Source organism: Myotis davidii, unplaced genomic scaffold, assembly GCF_000327345.1.
Source record: "Myotis davidii unplaced genomic scaffold, ASM32734v1 scaffold148, whole genome shotgun sequence".
NCBI lineage: Eukaryota > Metazoa > Chordata > Mammalia > Chiroptera > Vespertilionidae > Myotis > Myotis davidii.
Genome location: NW_006299479.1, coordinates 4,401,827 through 4,417,398, shown reverse-complemented (window position 1 = coordinate 4,417,398; position 15,572 = coordinate 4,401,827). Strand labels below are relative to the sequence as shown.

General features: G+C 45.5%; 2 protein-coding genes and 1 pseudogene across 2 annotated transcripts in view; 1 reads left to right on the top strand and 2 right to left on the bottom strand.

Annotated features, from left to right (window-relative positions):
- Positions 1-207, bottom strand: part of LOC102771114 — a 3,232-nt pseudogene extending 3,025 nt beyond the window's left edge.
- Positions 1-1,378, top strand: part of TBRG1 (transforming growth factor beta regulator 1) — a 10,839-nt gene extending 9,461 nt beyond the window's left edge. Inside the window, exons 9-10 of the mRNA XM_006775108.2 lie at positions 272-417; positions 1,028-1,378. Of these exons, the coding sequence (XP_006775171.1) occupies positions 272-417; positions 1,028-1,170 (289 nt within the window). The 3' untranslated portion in view covers positions 1,171-1,378. The remainder of the gene's footprint in view (positions 1-271; positions 418-1,027) is intronic.
- Positions 1,379-5,610: 4,232 nt separating this feature from the next.
- SIAE (sialic acid acetylesterase) overlaps positions 5,611-15,572 on the bottom strand; it is a 41,272-nt gene continuing 31,310 nt past the window's right edge. The window contains 4 exon segments of the mRNA XM_006775085.2: positions 5,611-5,711; positions 5,713-5,916; positions 7,304-7,499; positions 9,062-9,219. Coding sequence (XP_006775148.1) covers positions 5,661-5,711; positions 5,713-5,916; positions 7,304-7,499; positions 9,062-9,219 — 609 coding nt within the window. The 3' untranslated portion in view covers positions 5,611-5,660.

Genomic DNA, 15,572 nt, shown 5'->3' with positions numbered 1-15,572 from the left:
GCCAGGCGGCCTGGCCCGCGCCGTGGAGAACACAGACACAGTGCACCCACGGGACCTGCGGGCTCCGTAGGTTTGGAGGCAGCGCCATGCCCCACGCCGAGCAGCCTCTGGGGCCGGCCCCTTTCTATCTTTTGAAAGTTTCTTTTTTAGTTATTATGTTATTAGGAACATATTGGAAGAGCTACAGGAAAAAGTACCTGATCCCATTGGAGGAAAGAGTAGGCTGTGGCTAACAGACAGCTCTTGCTAATGATCCCCTTTGATCCTGCAGTTACCAGTGGGTGAAATATGATGTGTGCAAACCTGGAGAAGGGCAGCTGCCCCAAGGACCGCTGGAGAATGATGCAGCTATAAGCTTTGAAGCCTTTCAGAGACAGATCTTTGATGAAGATCATAGTGATGATCCCATTCTGCAAGGTATCTTTAATATTATCTTTCTGGTTTGGAGGTTTTCCATATTTAGGCCCTCTTCATTCATAGCTGAGTTCCCCAAATGTCTGGGCAGTAAGTGATTCAGGCTTTCACTGCTCCAATCTTGGAGAGTCCTGAGCCAGCAGTCCCCACTGAAGTCACAGGGCACGGCTGTGATCATAGTAAGGCAGGGCCCACTGAGAAACTGGGGTTTCTCATTTTCTACTGAGGTTACGGTTTATGATGCAGGACTAAGATTCCAAGTGGGATAAAGGGGATCAGGTCAAGGCCGTGGTCCTGCCTCTGTACCATGGATTCCCTATCATAAATGGAAGGACCAATTGGGATTGGCACTGGGATAATAGGGAGAGCTTGAACTGGAAATAAGAAAACAATTAAAATTCTCACTCTTTGCCTAATATACTACATAACCTTAGGCAAGCCACTTAAATCTATTTCAGCCACAATAAAAGTAAATGTCCTGTCTTACCCAACAAGGATGAAATTGGGCTGACAGATGCAAGGATGTTAACGATTTAAAGAAACATATATGTATCTGATCAGCCTCCTGAGATTTCTAGGCAACACTGAAACTTAAGGAATTTTCCCCCCTCAGGATCCTTGGACCTCCCGGAGCTCCAGCCTACAGCCTTTGTGTCTTACCAACCCATGTTCCTGACAGACGAACCCTTGGTAGATGATCACCTACAGCACTTGAAGTCTCCACCGCAGTGCAGCCCAACGCAGTCTTCAGATTGAATGAGAAGGGATCAGATACCACATCATTTTCATCATGATGATTTTAACTTCAACTAAAACTTAAAATATATGGAAAGAGGCAGCAATTTAAAAGTGAAGATTAAATTAACATATTTTGTCATGGAGGTTCCCATGGTGACAGTTTTCCCTGAGAAAAACTTCACCTGCTTTATTTTTAGTAATAAATTTCTCTTGACATTACTGCTTATTTTCATCTTGTCATTAGGATATGATGTTTTGCTTAGCTCTGCCTCAGGTAGAGTAAAACTTAAGTCCTTTATTAACCAGAGTGAATGATGGCTGCTGACTCATAAAGAAGTAAGACCCCAAAAACCTTCTACCCTTGATTCTGATCCTAGTTCAAGGCATGTTAAGTCCCAGCCCCTGCACTGGAAATGGCTGTTTTATTTTTGTTGGTGTCATCAAAATCAAGTCCTGCTCATCCCCAAGCTGGAGAGTCCAGCCCAAGGCACACTCCATCCCTTTCTTCACATGTACATACCCTTGGAGGGGACCAAAAGGTTATCTTTAACACTGTCTACATCAGCTGGTTGGATGGGCGGCGAGGATCCAGTGAGGATCCATCTTAGTACAGGGCTGGAACGGAGGAACAAAAAGACCCCAGGAGTAAAAGATTGGGAAAGGAGCGGTGAGAACTGGATTGTCACTTCGCTACAATTCATAACTGCTAACCAGGGACGACGCAAATGGGATTCAAATTTTATAGGAATGCATCTGGCCAAGCAGAGGGAGGGGCCCAGCAGCGTTGAGAGCACACCACACGTCACTATAAAGTATCAGAAGCAAGTAACATCAATTTTGTAACTCTTAATTATAGTCTTTATATTTTGTATAGCTTTTACAGTCCAAAAGTTAAGTAGTAGTACTGGAATTATGGAAAATCAAGGGTAGAGTTTTACTCAAAGCTGTTAATGTTTTAATATTTTTCTTCTGTAAGTTGTCTGAACATATCTGCTGTTATCATATAGAAATTACCTTTCCATTCCATTATAGCTTGAGTAAAACAAATTAAAAGAAAGGCTCATTTTAAGAAAGACATTTTTTTAATGTGTGCAGTTTATGCTTATTAAAGAGTGTTCACTTTGTAGCTTTCCAAGAACAGAAAGAACCCATTTGCTGTTCTTAAACTTAGGGAGTCAATATGTGCATCTTTTAAAATAAAATAATTAGAATATATTGGAATGCATTGCATGTCAAAAGATTGAAACTTTGGTATCAACTATGATGTGTATATATGTATTTCTTTAAATATCACATGCATTCACATGTATGGGAATACATGGAATGTCAAATGTTTTTCCTATGGATCATTTATAAAAACTTGAAAAATACTGCCTTATACTTAAAATATCTTTTCATCTACTGAATTATTAAGGATGTTTTGGATTTGACAACGTGCAGTATCAATGAGAATGAGATAAAAAATGGGACTATACCTTGCTGGGAATGTAAACTATTGATCTCTTGGGAAGATAAAGCTGTTGGTATCAAAATTTTAAATATATTTATCCTAAACCTGTTATTCCACATTAAGGGCCCTAAGGAAATTAGTTTGCAAGTAACAATTATCACAGTATTAGTGATACTGTGGAAAATTACAAAAAAATTGGTTGTCCACTAATGGGGAATTAAAGAATGGGGCTCCCATCCCTGGCCACTGTGGCTCAGATGGTTGAGAGTCATCCTATGCACCGAAAGGTCATGATTCCCAGTCAGGGCACATACCCAGGTTGTGGGTTCAGTCCCCAATTGGGGTGTATGCAGGAGGCAACCGATAGATGTTTCTTTCTCTCAAAAAAATCATAAAAAACATTTTTTTAAATGGGGTTAAATGTCAAATGACAAAATGTCACACTAAATCTATATTTAATTCACATAGGAAAATTATTTTGTTAGAACAAGTAAAAAACAGATTAAAAATAATACCCAATTAGTGTGTAAAATATGACCCAAACAAATCAAGTGACTGTTCACCAATTAATGTTTCTTTCCAAATGATGAATTTTGGGGTAATTTTTCCTTGCTTATACTTTTTATTAGTGTCCAAATCATCTACAGTGATTATAAATTTCATTTTTCAAACAGTAAAATGTTATTTCATTTGAGAAATAACCTGAGTTCCCACGGAATTTTTTCAATTTTCAACAATTAAAAATAAATTTTAGATGACTTCATTAACATATCCACTTCCTAATCCTCATTTTTCAAACTGTGCTGTAGGTTTTTGGGGATGAAAGTAACCTGAGCTTAACTATCTAGTTTATAAAGTAAAAAAGTTACAGTAAGCTAAGGTTATTTTTTTTTAATTTTATTTTTTAAAATATATTTTACTGATTTTTTTTACAGAGAGGAAGGGAGAGGAATAGAGAGAAACATTGATGAGAGAGAAACATCGATCAGCTGCCTCCTGCACACCGCCTATTGGGGATGTGCCTGCAGCCAAGGTACATGCCCTTGACTAGAATTGAACCTGGGACCCTTCAGTCCACAGGCCGATGCTCTATCCACTGAGCCAAACCCATCAGGACAAAGGTTAATTTATTATTGAAGAAGAATATTTTATGTTAATTTAGAGCAGCCTACGTGTGCAGTGTTCAAAAATTCTATAGTAGTGACATAATGTCCTAGGCCTTCACATTCACTCACCACTTACTTCACTGACGCCCGGAGCAACTCCAGTCCTGCAAGCTCCTTTCATGATAAATGCCCTGGACAGATGTACCGTTTTTTATCCTTTATACCATTTTGTCACTGTACCTCTCGTATGTTTAGATACACAAATACCACTGTGTTAAAACTGCCTACAGTGGTACAGTAACATGCTGTATGGGCTTGTAGCCCAGGAGCAGTAGGTTACACCATCTAGGTTTGTCTAAGTACACGCTCATGTTCACATGACAAAACTGCCTAATGAGGCATTTCTCACCCTGTATCCCTTCAAACAATGCGTGACTTACACTTTCATTTCTAACTTCTAATAGACAACACACAATTGTCAAGAGCCGTGAGCTGTTTTTAATCAACCAATAAACAGCATTGATTCTTAACAGTACACACAAGAGCCCTTTCACATTTGTCCCATAGGATTATTTTTCTAAATACTTATCAAGTAGTTTCACTTCCAGCCTCACTTTTTTCTTCCATCTGGATTATCGTTTTTATAGTTAAAACTCATACCTTTAAAGAGCTGACATGTATGTTTGTTTTTTGTTACTCCTCACTGGAGGATATTTTTCCATTGATTTTAGAGCGAAGGAAAGGGAGGTGGGAGGGGGAGAGAGGAGAGAAACATCCGTGTGAGAGAGCCACATCAATTGGCTGCCTCCGCCACAAGCCCCAGTCAGGGTGAGGAACCTGTAACCCAGGTATGTGCCCTTGACCAGAATCGAACCCATGACCCTTGGGTTCGTGGGCAGACGCTCTGATCATAGAGCAATGCTGGCCAGGGCCTGAGATTTATAATGATCTCTAACGACCTGCTTGCTCCTCAGTGACCTCCAATGTCACATCTTTCTCAGCTGGTGATCCCCAGGACCTGTTACTGGCAGTCTGAGCACCTTCTTCACCACACTTCATTCACCTTTCTCTTCATTCCTAAGGCTAGCCTCAGCACCTCCCCAAATGCCTACACATGGTTCCGCTTTGTTAGCTTTCACCAGCCACGTTATCATCATTGGAACGGAAAGAGCAGAACTGTATTTGGCTTAGAGGGAAACATCTAACACGTAGTCCTCTTACACCCAGAACTGAGGAAACGAGGGTTGGAAGAAACTTTAAGGCCATGTGGGCCAGCTAGATCAGGGGTGGGCAAACTTTTTGACTCGAGGGCCACAGTGGGTTCTTAAACTGGACCGGAGGGCCGGAACAAAAGCATGGATGGAGTGTTTGTGTGAACTAATATAAATTCAAAGTAAACATCAGTACATAAAAGGGTACCGTCTTTTTTTTTTTTTTTTTTAGTTTTATTCATTTCAAACGGGCCGAATCCAGCCCGTGGGCCGTAGTTTGCCCACGGCTGAGCTAGATGTTCCACTCCCAGTTATGAGAAGTGAATGACATTGAGGTCCAATTTGCTTGTAGGTTGGCCTGAGTCCAATACAGGCGCCAGCCCAACTAGAGGACAAAAGGCAGTCATTTCATTGTTCACCAGCCCTGGCTCCTCTCAGAATATAAAACAGCCCCAGGCTGGCTGGGAACTCTCCAATGAAGTTTTTCTGTTAATTGCCTTTAAAAGCAACAGTTGTCATCATTTAAACTCCTAAATGCCCAAATCTAATTTTTAAAACATGCAATACCTGACTATTTAGTCATGGCACTGACCTCTTTTCCCTTAGATTGTCAAATTTAAAAAACAAAAACAAAAAAACACCTAACAGCCAACACAATAATAGCTATTGGTGTGAATGAATCAAAATTAAATCTATTTTTTTGTTATCATTTACTTATGTCTAAGATCTGATTCTACTGCACTAAATCATCGCAGCCTTGCTGTGACGTCCAGGCATCTGGTTTGCAATAAAAAGCAATGAAGGGAGGGGCTGGCAGGGAACTCTTGGGGTAGTATAGGGGACACCATTTGTATTCGCAAGGCCAAGTGGCCCAGGCATAGCGGAGAGCGGCCACGGCGCCGGGACAAGAACTGATACTCAGGGCCAGGGTCTGGGTAGAGGAAGTGTTCATGGGAGCTGGAAGCCACTTGCACTGATGGTCACCGCAACACGAGATCTAATGAGAGAGTCATAAATAGGAAGGGTCAGGTCAGGCAGAAGGATGCTCCTCGAGGCTGGGAACTGCTCTTTGAGACGGACCGTAGGGAGAGAAAGCCTCTTGGGGCCAAGAACCCACTTTCTACAGCGACCAGAGCAAATCTGAGTCAGTCTGGTCACTACAGCCACCGGTTGACAATCAATGTTCATGTGATGAAATAACTCAACCAACAAAGCATAAACTTCGAAGGGAGATGGGGAAGCACCATCACATCCAGCATTTGGGGAAGGTTCCCCGAACATCCTTGCGGTCACCCTCCTGACAAACGCTAAAGCTGCTGCTCCCTGTGGCCCTGCCACGGAGCTGAGGAACGAGGGAAGGGCACAGAGGAACTTTGGATAATGAGGCCTTAAGTCAGACAGCAATCCCGGGAAGAGAACATAAATGATCCCGTGCCCAAGCTTACACTCTGACCGCAACTGTGATTCTGGGTCCCGATGATGGACGGACTGCCAGATACTGACGAAAGTGGAGACAGAATGCAGGAGCCCCGTGGGAGCTAGAATTCCCCTAATACCCAGGGCCCAGAAGCTAAGTGGCATGAGCGCTGGCCAAGCACCGGGTTCCAGAGAAGCTGCCCTGGATAAACGCCTGTGGGACTAAAGTTGTTTTAAATACTCTTTCATCTCCTCCGGTGCCCTCTTTCCGGATGCCCCAGCCCCAGCAATGGCCTCTTGGTTCCCAGACACTCGTGTAAATGTTCCATCTACAGAAGAACCTCTTCAATCAACAGCCCCAGTGTCACTGTGGGATGATCTTTAGAAGAAAGTACTTTCATTATACAAATTCACACCAAGCTCCAAATCACCAGGTTTAAGCCTCTCATAGGAGACACTAAACTCAAAACGATGTCAGATTGAGGGTGAAAGAGACATCTAAGGACGAGGGGAATATTCTGGAGCAAGGATCCTTTCAACAGGCAACCAGAACAGAGATGGCTGCTTTGGGGGGAAAACACAAAAGGAGTATCATTTAAATATGGACTCGTTTTCCCTTCCTTGATTGTCCTGTCTATCAAAACTGCCTCTAAGCCAGCGACTGTCTAGCGGTGTGCCGCATGAATTCTTAAAGCATGCCACACCTGACTATTAGTCAGGGGCTCTGACCGCTTTTCGCTTAGACTGTCAAATGAAGAAATGACAATGAGATGAAAAGGGCTGAAAATCGCTGCTCTAGGCAAATAATTAAGGGCTGTTTATTTGCCCCTCTGAGATAAACTCAGCCCCCACTAACCAAGCCCTGCCTCGCAGTTACATTAAATTGAAGAGGTAGGCCTCACTGTGGAGGAAATCCTGATACTGAATCCCCATTCAGGAGGAACCCCCACTGTTTCTGCTGTTCTCACCTCAAATATCTCGTGGTCCTGCCTCTGCACCTCAATTTGCTGGGAGTACGTGAGGTTGAGCAGCCCCTTGTCGGCCAAGAGCTCTATCTTCTCAGGCAGTGGCCCCTGGAAGGTCAGCGTCTTCTCCCCATAAGCCACAGCTCGGGCCCCCAGGTGCAGCCGGTAGGCCACGGTCTGCTTATCTCGAGGGTGGATGCTGCAGGACAAAACACAAGTACTGAACTTTGGGTTTGAGCTCAATAATAACCGGATTTTTTAAAAATGTACTTGTATTAATTTCAGAGAGGAAGGGAGAGGAAGAAAGAGAAAGAAACATCAATGATGAGAGAGAATCATCGATTGGCTGCCTCCTGCATGCCCCCTTACTGTGGATCGAGCCCACAATCCAGGCATGTGCCCTTGACCAGGATTGAACCCGGGACCCTGAAGGCTGACGCTCCATCCACTGAGCCAAACCAGCTAGGGCAATCACCAGATGTTTAAAAACGGAAATAATATACAAACACCCCCAGAAGGTAAGAATAAAGTTGACTGAGTCTAATAGATAATGACTGGTCAGCTTAAGAGAAATGGTGAGTGGTAGTCACAGCTGGGGCTCTGGGCTGTCTATGGGCTGGAAACCTTGAATAACAGATGACCTGGAAGGAAGAAATAAAAGGAGGGAGAGAAAGAGGAAGGGAGGGAGGGGGAGAAGATACTAGAACTAACCAAGGAGAGCTAACTCATAAGACTATTCCAAACAACAGAGCCTGTGTTTCATCTGAACCATCTATTCATTACTTGGTCCCCTCCAGGGTTTATCTGTTCATTCAATAACTATTCATTCATTAAAAAATAAACAAATACTAGTTCAAGCTCCTACGATAATCCAGACACTGCATTGGGCTGCACTGAAACCCCCTTGTACCCTGTGCTAGCTAGCATGTGGTGGTCGTCGGGGCCACTCCCAAACACTCCACTGCTCCTCCTCTGAGGCCGTGGCAGAATCACGTTTCCCTCTCCCTGAAGCTGGGCATGGCCACGCGACTGCGGGTGGACAATGCGACGTGGGCAGCAAGGTCTTGTGTTGCTTCCAGGGAGAGCACTTAATTGCCCGTGTGGGACTTTCAGGCGACCGTGGAGGGACAGATCAACTTGGGGCCTCCGTTTCTCTGGATCTGTGGGCGGCCACGATGGCAAAGCCTCTCTGCTGACCTTTGGACATGGAGCGTGAACGAGAAATACATTGTTGTTGCATCACAGCACTGAGATGTTGAGGGTTCTTTTTTTTTTTATTATTACTACAGCACATCCCAATGTAAATGACTCTAGAGCAGTGGTTCTCAACCTTCCTAATGCCGCCACCCTTTAATACAGTTCCTCATGTTGCGGTGACCCCCAACCATAACATTATTTTCGTTGCTACTTCGTAACTGTAATTTTGCTACTGTTATGAATCATCATGTAAATATCTGATATGCAGGATGTATTTTCATTGTTACAAATTGAACATAATTAAAGCATAGTGATTCATCACAAAAACAATATGTAATTATCTATGTGTTTTCCGATGGTCTTAGGTGACCCCTGTGAAAGGGTCGTTCGCCCCCCCAAAGGGGTCGCGACCCACAGGTTGAGAACCGCTGCTCTAGAGACTGCTTCTAGGGTCCAATCCTTAGGCCATCTACTCTCTCTCCTCTCACAAGTGAACATCACAGTGAAGGCCACAGATAAGGAACATATATGATTATTCAAACAAAGCCCAAGAGGCACCCATACCTGCCGAAAGGCGAGGTCCTGTCACCGAGGTCCATAGCTACAGCCATGAAAGTGTTGGGCATCCTTCGGTTGGGGACATAGCCAACGTCTGCTGTTTGATGCCAACGGATCTGGGGAAATCGATCATCTGGGTCTTCATCAGACAAAACTGCAGACAACTAGGAAGCAGAGAGATGGCGGCGTCAGAACTTTACTGCAGCAGAATCCTACACTGGAGTCTTTTCGCAAGCAAACCCTGGTTCCGCTTCATTCATTTGTTCAGAAGGTCACTCAACCAGTATCTCCTGAGCTTCTCACTGTCGTGGCAGAATCCCTCATCCCACCTGCCCCAGTGTAACTCTGCCCCTGCCCTCACCACGATGTGGAGTCGATGTCTCCCCCCGTGGAATCTAGGCTACGTGTGTGATGTTCTCTGACCACAGAGATGATGTTGCTCAGAAATGATGTTGGGCAGCTTTCAAGCTTTTGCCTCAGGAGCCCCTGCCTTCTGATTTCATTCTCCTCGGACCCTGAGATGGCCGGTAAAAAAAAAAAAGTCTAGGTGCCCTGCTGGAGGAATGATGTGGAGAGAGGGGCCTTGGACCCTGGAAGATCATGAAGGAGATAGGCATTTGCCCCAGCAATCCCAGCAGAGGGGCCAGTGATGTGGATTCTAGATCCTTACGTTCAAACTGCAGCCACAGAGCCAGCCCACCGATGTCACATGGAGCAGAGGGGTGCCATCCCACGGAGACCGCCTGGCCAGCCCATGGAGGCATGAGCGAAACCAATGGCTGACGTTTTAAGACACTGTGTTTTGGGGTCATTTGTTGCAAAGCAGTAGGTGATGGACACATCTGCGTACAACATAGGGCTAGGCAGTGTTTGTAGGAAAGCAAAGCGGACTCTGTCTTTGAGCATGTGGACAAATTGCATCAAAGGTCCCAATTATTTTTTAAAAATATATTTTTTATTTTTTTAGAGAGAGTGAAAGGGAGGAGGAGAGACAAAGAGAGAGAAACATCAATGTGAGAAAGGTACACTGATTGGTTGCAAAACCCTGGCCCTTGTCAGGGTGCGCCTGCAACACTGGTACGTGCCCTTGACAGGAATTGAACCGTGGACCCTTCGGTCTGCAGACTGATACTCTACCCACTGAGCCAAACCAGCTAGGGCTAAGGTCCCAATTCTCTACACCTTCCTATATCCACACCCTCTTGTCATATGGCTCTATGGCTTCTCCTATTAAGAGGAAAAGTGCATTTCCCCACCACCTGATTCTGAGCTCAGCCACGTCGTTTGCTCTGGCCAATCGATGAAACAGAAGCTACAGTGTGTCAAGTCCTAGCCTCGCCTCCGGAGACCTAGCCTGGTTCCACTCACTCTTTTGCATCTCTGCCATCGCCATGAGCATGGCGTGCCCGGGCTAGGCCGCTGCTCTCGAAAGGATGCTGACGGCTGTGGGACAGAGCGGCCTCATCTCAGCCAACCAGCCACGCCCGGCCTGCAGCAGAGCCCCCAGCGGACTACGGAGACAGGAAAGAGCCCAGTGGGGCTCAGCCAACGTCCATCAACCCCCAGCCACTCCAATACGTGAGCCATAATCATCAATGCTATTTTAAGTCATGGATTCTGTATGCAGAGCTGAGTACACAGCACTTGCTTTCATCTAGATGAAAAGTGGATAGGTTCCTATTCTTGCAAAGGACAGAAGCTCCAGAAAAGTTACTACAATGCACATGGTCCCGCTATTCCTTCCTTCTCCGGTGTTTGTATCACCCTGTCCTCTGCTTTAGAGAGCGCCTTATTCTTCGCCTTAGTTCCAGCCAACTCGAGGCATCCACCTCTTATCTCTCTTTATAAGCCATGACCTAACAGTAGGCCAAGCCGGACATTGGGAAACGGCCCGGTGAGCAATCACATGGCCGTTGTAAAATGTCTGTCCCCATCAGAGGAGCTGCATTAGGAACAGAGTTTCTCCCAGGTTTGTTACTCACATGGCCCAGGAAACAAACACGTGAGATCATCCCTACAAATGTGGCTGCACTCTGACTAGAGGGCATTTCCTGCCCCTGGAGTTGTTCCAGAAAGAGTAGAAGGTCACCAGGAAAACACTGGAGAGGCTGCAACCGTAGCAGAAGGGATATGGGATGAAGGGCATGGGGACGAAAAGGGGCCACATACTAACCCCGGCCAGCTCAGGGAGGCCTGCATGGCGGCCTTACAAACTCAGAGGCTTAGAGTAACCACACGGATGGTCTGACCATAAAACTTCCTAACTAAAAGCGCGTCACGGCGGGTAGTCCAGTCCCAGGCCTGTAGCTCCCTTGACAAAGGTCAGTCTTTACCTGAGGTGAGCCTGTCCACTGTCTTTTTGCATCTAAGATATAACAGACCTTTGAAGTGTCAGCGTAATCTCCTTACTCAGACCTCTTACGGCACACCTACCGCACCAGGTAACTCAGGACACCACGGAACCCCTCACCGTCATCTTGTTCTCCGCATGCCACCTCTACGTACACGTTAGTTAACTATCCTGCACCCACCCATGTAAAAGAAGTGTCTTTCTATTTTACTTTTTATCCAGCCCTAGAGCTTTCCCCGCTTTGCTTTTTCCCACCGCCTTATCCTGCCACTAATGCATTTCATGTAACTCCCTTCCATCTGCTTTGATTCCAATACAGTGGGGCCTTCACTTACGAGTTTAATTCGTTCCGTGACGGAGCTCGTAACTCAAATTACTCGTATGTCAAATCAAAAAGTGAACGAGTGAGACACGTGATGCTGGGCTGATGTTGTGGCGTTCACTGTGACGTTCGCTGGGCCAACTAGCGGTGGGGTATCTGAAGCTGCCTCGTAACCCGAATTTTAGCTCACAACTCAAAGCAAAAAATCGGCCGAGAGACGGCTCGTATCTCGAAAAACTCGACAGTCGGGACACTCGTAAGTCAAGGCCCCACTGTATATAAAACAAGCTGCACAACTGCCGTTCTCTGGAGCAAATCTCCACCCGTTGGGATTTTGGTTACTAGCAATTGTTTTCCATTTGGCTCAATAAACTCATAAAGCCCTGACCAGTGTTCTCAATGGTTAGAGCATCGGCCCGTACACCAAAGGGTCTCAGGTTTGATGCCTGGTCAAGGGCACACACCTGGGTTGCAGGTTTGTCCCCATTCATGGCATGTGCATGGGAGGCAACCAACTGATGTGTCTCTCTCACATGGATGTTTCACTCTCTCTTTCCACCTCCTTCCCTGTTTCCCTTCCACTCTCTCTAAAAATCAATGGGGAAAATATCCTCTGGTGAGGATTAACAAAAATAAATAAAATAAAATAAAATAAAAAATTCCCTACAGGTTTGGACATTTTCTTTTTGATTTTCTTAATCCTCACCCTAGGATATGTTTATTAATTTTATAGAGAGAGGAAGGGAGAGAGAGAAAAACAACACCCAACACATCAATGTGAGAGAAACATTGACTGGTTGCCTCCTGTATGTACTCTGACCAGGGATTGAACCTGCAACCTTTTGGTATAGGGCAGTGGTCGGCAAACGGCGGCTCGGAGCCACATGCGGCTCTTTGGCCCCTTGAATGTGGCTCTTCCACAAAATACTACGTGTAGGCACCCACGTACAGTGCGATTGAAACTTCGTGGCCCATGCGCAGAAGTCGGTTTTCGGCCTGGGCGCGTCTATTTTGAAGAAGTGACGTTAGAAGTGGGGGGTGTCGGTCGGTCGGGAAATGTGGCGCAGGCGGGCTGCGGGGGAGGCGCTCGCGATTTATGCAGGAGTTGAGTGAGCCAGTCAGTCAGGAGTGCCCTAATTAAGTTAATAACAATGTACCTACCTATATAGTTTAAGTGTAAAAAATGTGGCTCTCAAAAGAAATTTCAGTCGTTGTACTGTTGATATTTGGTTCTGTTGACTAATGAGTTTGCCGACCCCTGGTCTAGGGGAACGATGACGCTCCAACCAACTGCGCCACCCGGCCATGGCTGAACATTTCTCATATGGACAGTATGGTGTGGGATGCAGGTGATATTTCCAATTCTCTTATTAAAATCTCCTATGCAAATTGGCTTTAATCGATGAAATGATAAAAGGTAGTGAAGCTTCATAATGGAATGTCATGAAAACTAGAAAATTGGATTAAAAGAACCATGACCCCACTTCTTCCCACAAGACACCCAGAAGCCTGAAGGTGGAACCATATTCACCCGTCAGTGCCGGGATGGGAATCACGGTAACAAAGCTACCAGAAAGGTCTAGGGCAGCGGTTCTCAACCTGTGGGTCGCGACCCCTTTGGCGGTCGAACGACCCTTTCACAGGGGTTGCCTAACACCATCCTGCATATCAGATATTTACATGACGATTCATAACAGTAGCAACATTACAGAAAATAATTTTATGGTTGGGTCACAACATGAGGAACTGTATTTAAAGGGCCAGAAGGTTGAGAACCACTGGTCTAGGGTAAGTACCAGCCTGACGCACAACGGAGAAATGCCAACAACAGTCACTCATGCCAAGGAAGTTTCTCAAAATGGCAGTTTTGCCGAGAATTCCTGCAACTCTCCACTCCCATTTCATTGATTGCACTAGCACATACTGGCCACATGGGGGCACCAGCACACTCCACAACCAAATTGTTTTTCCTCAGGACACAGCGGGGTGCTGTTCAGCCTCCCATGGTGATTAGCAGAAATGCTGCTGCTTCTGAAGGCATATAACAGCCAAAGAATAGGAAGGTGGCCACATCCAGAGGGCTTTACAAATAACACACTGCACTCTGCAGTCTGTTCCACTCCAAACCCCTTTAAGAAAGCGTCACAGGGACTCCTGCCCCCACCATGCTTCAGGTCACCTCTCCATGAATAATCCCTGACACACGCGTCTGGCCCTGGTCTATCTACCGAGCTTGAGTCCTGCATCGCTAACGGTGCTCCAGTGCCTACAAGCATCACTTCAAACCCAACATTCATCTTTCGTTACAGACCACTGTCCCTCCAGATTTTCTGGCCTCTCTCATAAATAAAAACAAACACTGCCCAGACGGCGTGGCTCAGTGGTCGAGGCGTTGACCTCTGAACCAGGAGGTCACGGTTCGATTCCTGGTTCAGGGTATATGCCCCAGTTGCGGTCTCAATCCTCAGTGTGGGGCGTGCAGGAGGAAGCCAATCAATGATTCTCTCTCATCACTGATGTTTCTCTCTCTCTCTCCCTCTTCCTTCCTCTCTGAAATCAATACAAATAATAAACAAAAGCAAACACTAACTTTATCTGACATGTGCCAGGCTTTACATGGATTAACTCACTAACACTTAAAATAACAAAGGAGTTTGATATCTTGCTCAAAATCGCACAGCTGAAGAAGTGCCGGAGCCGGGATCGGAATCCAGGCAGGCCGGCTTCCATCTGAAGGCAGCTGTGATCCGGTATCTCCCGTTGAAGGTAGATGTTTATAGTCTCGGTATTCCACATGTGACCAACATATTTTTGTTGATGACATCAAGTTAAGCCCAGAGGCTCAGGGGATTCTACAAAACTGGAAGGCCTCGGTGCCAGGACGAGGTCTCCGGTTCGTGCTGTTTCCAGCACCTCGCACAGTTTCGGAGCACATTGCAAGCATTCAGCACATACTTCTGGGTTGAGCTGGCTGAAGTCACATTTAAATCAGCAAGTACCCAGGCTAAGAGACAAAAAAGGGCCTCAAAACCCAAATGTAGTTCCACCAACAGTAACTCAGAACTGTGACAGGAGTTGCTATTTTGATAATAATGAGCAGAATAATCTTGTTTCAAAGTCAAAATAAATGTAAGAAAGAAAATGATTGTAAAGTAGTTATGAGTGCAAAGACGGTCTATAAAAATCTTTATCCAAAAAAAGTATGGTGAAGTAGGACGAGGTAGAGGAGATGGGTGGCTGGTGGGAAGGGAAACTGTGGACATCCAGAGGCAGCTGTCTGGGAGTATTCTGTCCAACTCAGATGTTAAAGCCCATTCCCTCACTACGTCGTGAGTTGGGTCTTGGTTTTATAACATTTTACTTGTTTAATTTCCTGTGTTCCGGCAAAGTCAGAACTACCACCTTACTCAAACTTCGGTAAGTCACAGAGGGCTTCCTAAGTGATACCCAGGGTGAGCGCTGCAGGGTAAGTAAAAGCTAGCTGGGAAAGTGTGGGAGAAAGATTATTTCAGGCAAAGAGCATGTGCCATGGGCTGGGAGTGAGAGAACGAGGTCCCTTCTAAGGAGTGGCAGGGATAACACCAAGTTAGGGAGGGTGTGGGGAAGGGAACATGCTCACACACTGTTGCTAAGGGCGTACATTTATACCCACTCGTAAACTTCTACAGGGAAATTCAGGAACAGGTTCAGAGCCTTAAAAAGTATTCAATTTAACCTAGCAAATTCATTCCTGGGAACTTATCTTACGGAAAAAATTAGGCATGCGTGTGAGGATTTAGCTGCAAGGAATAGAAGCATGCTGCTGCTTATAAAAGCAAAACGTTTAAAGCAACCTCAGTGCCCAT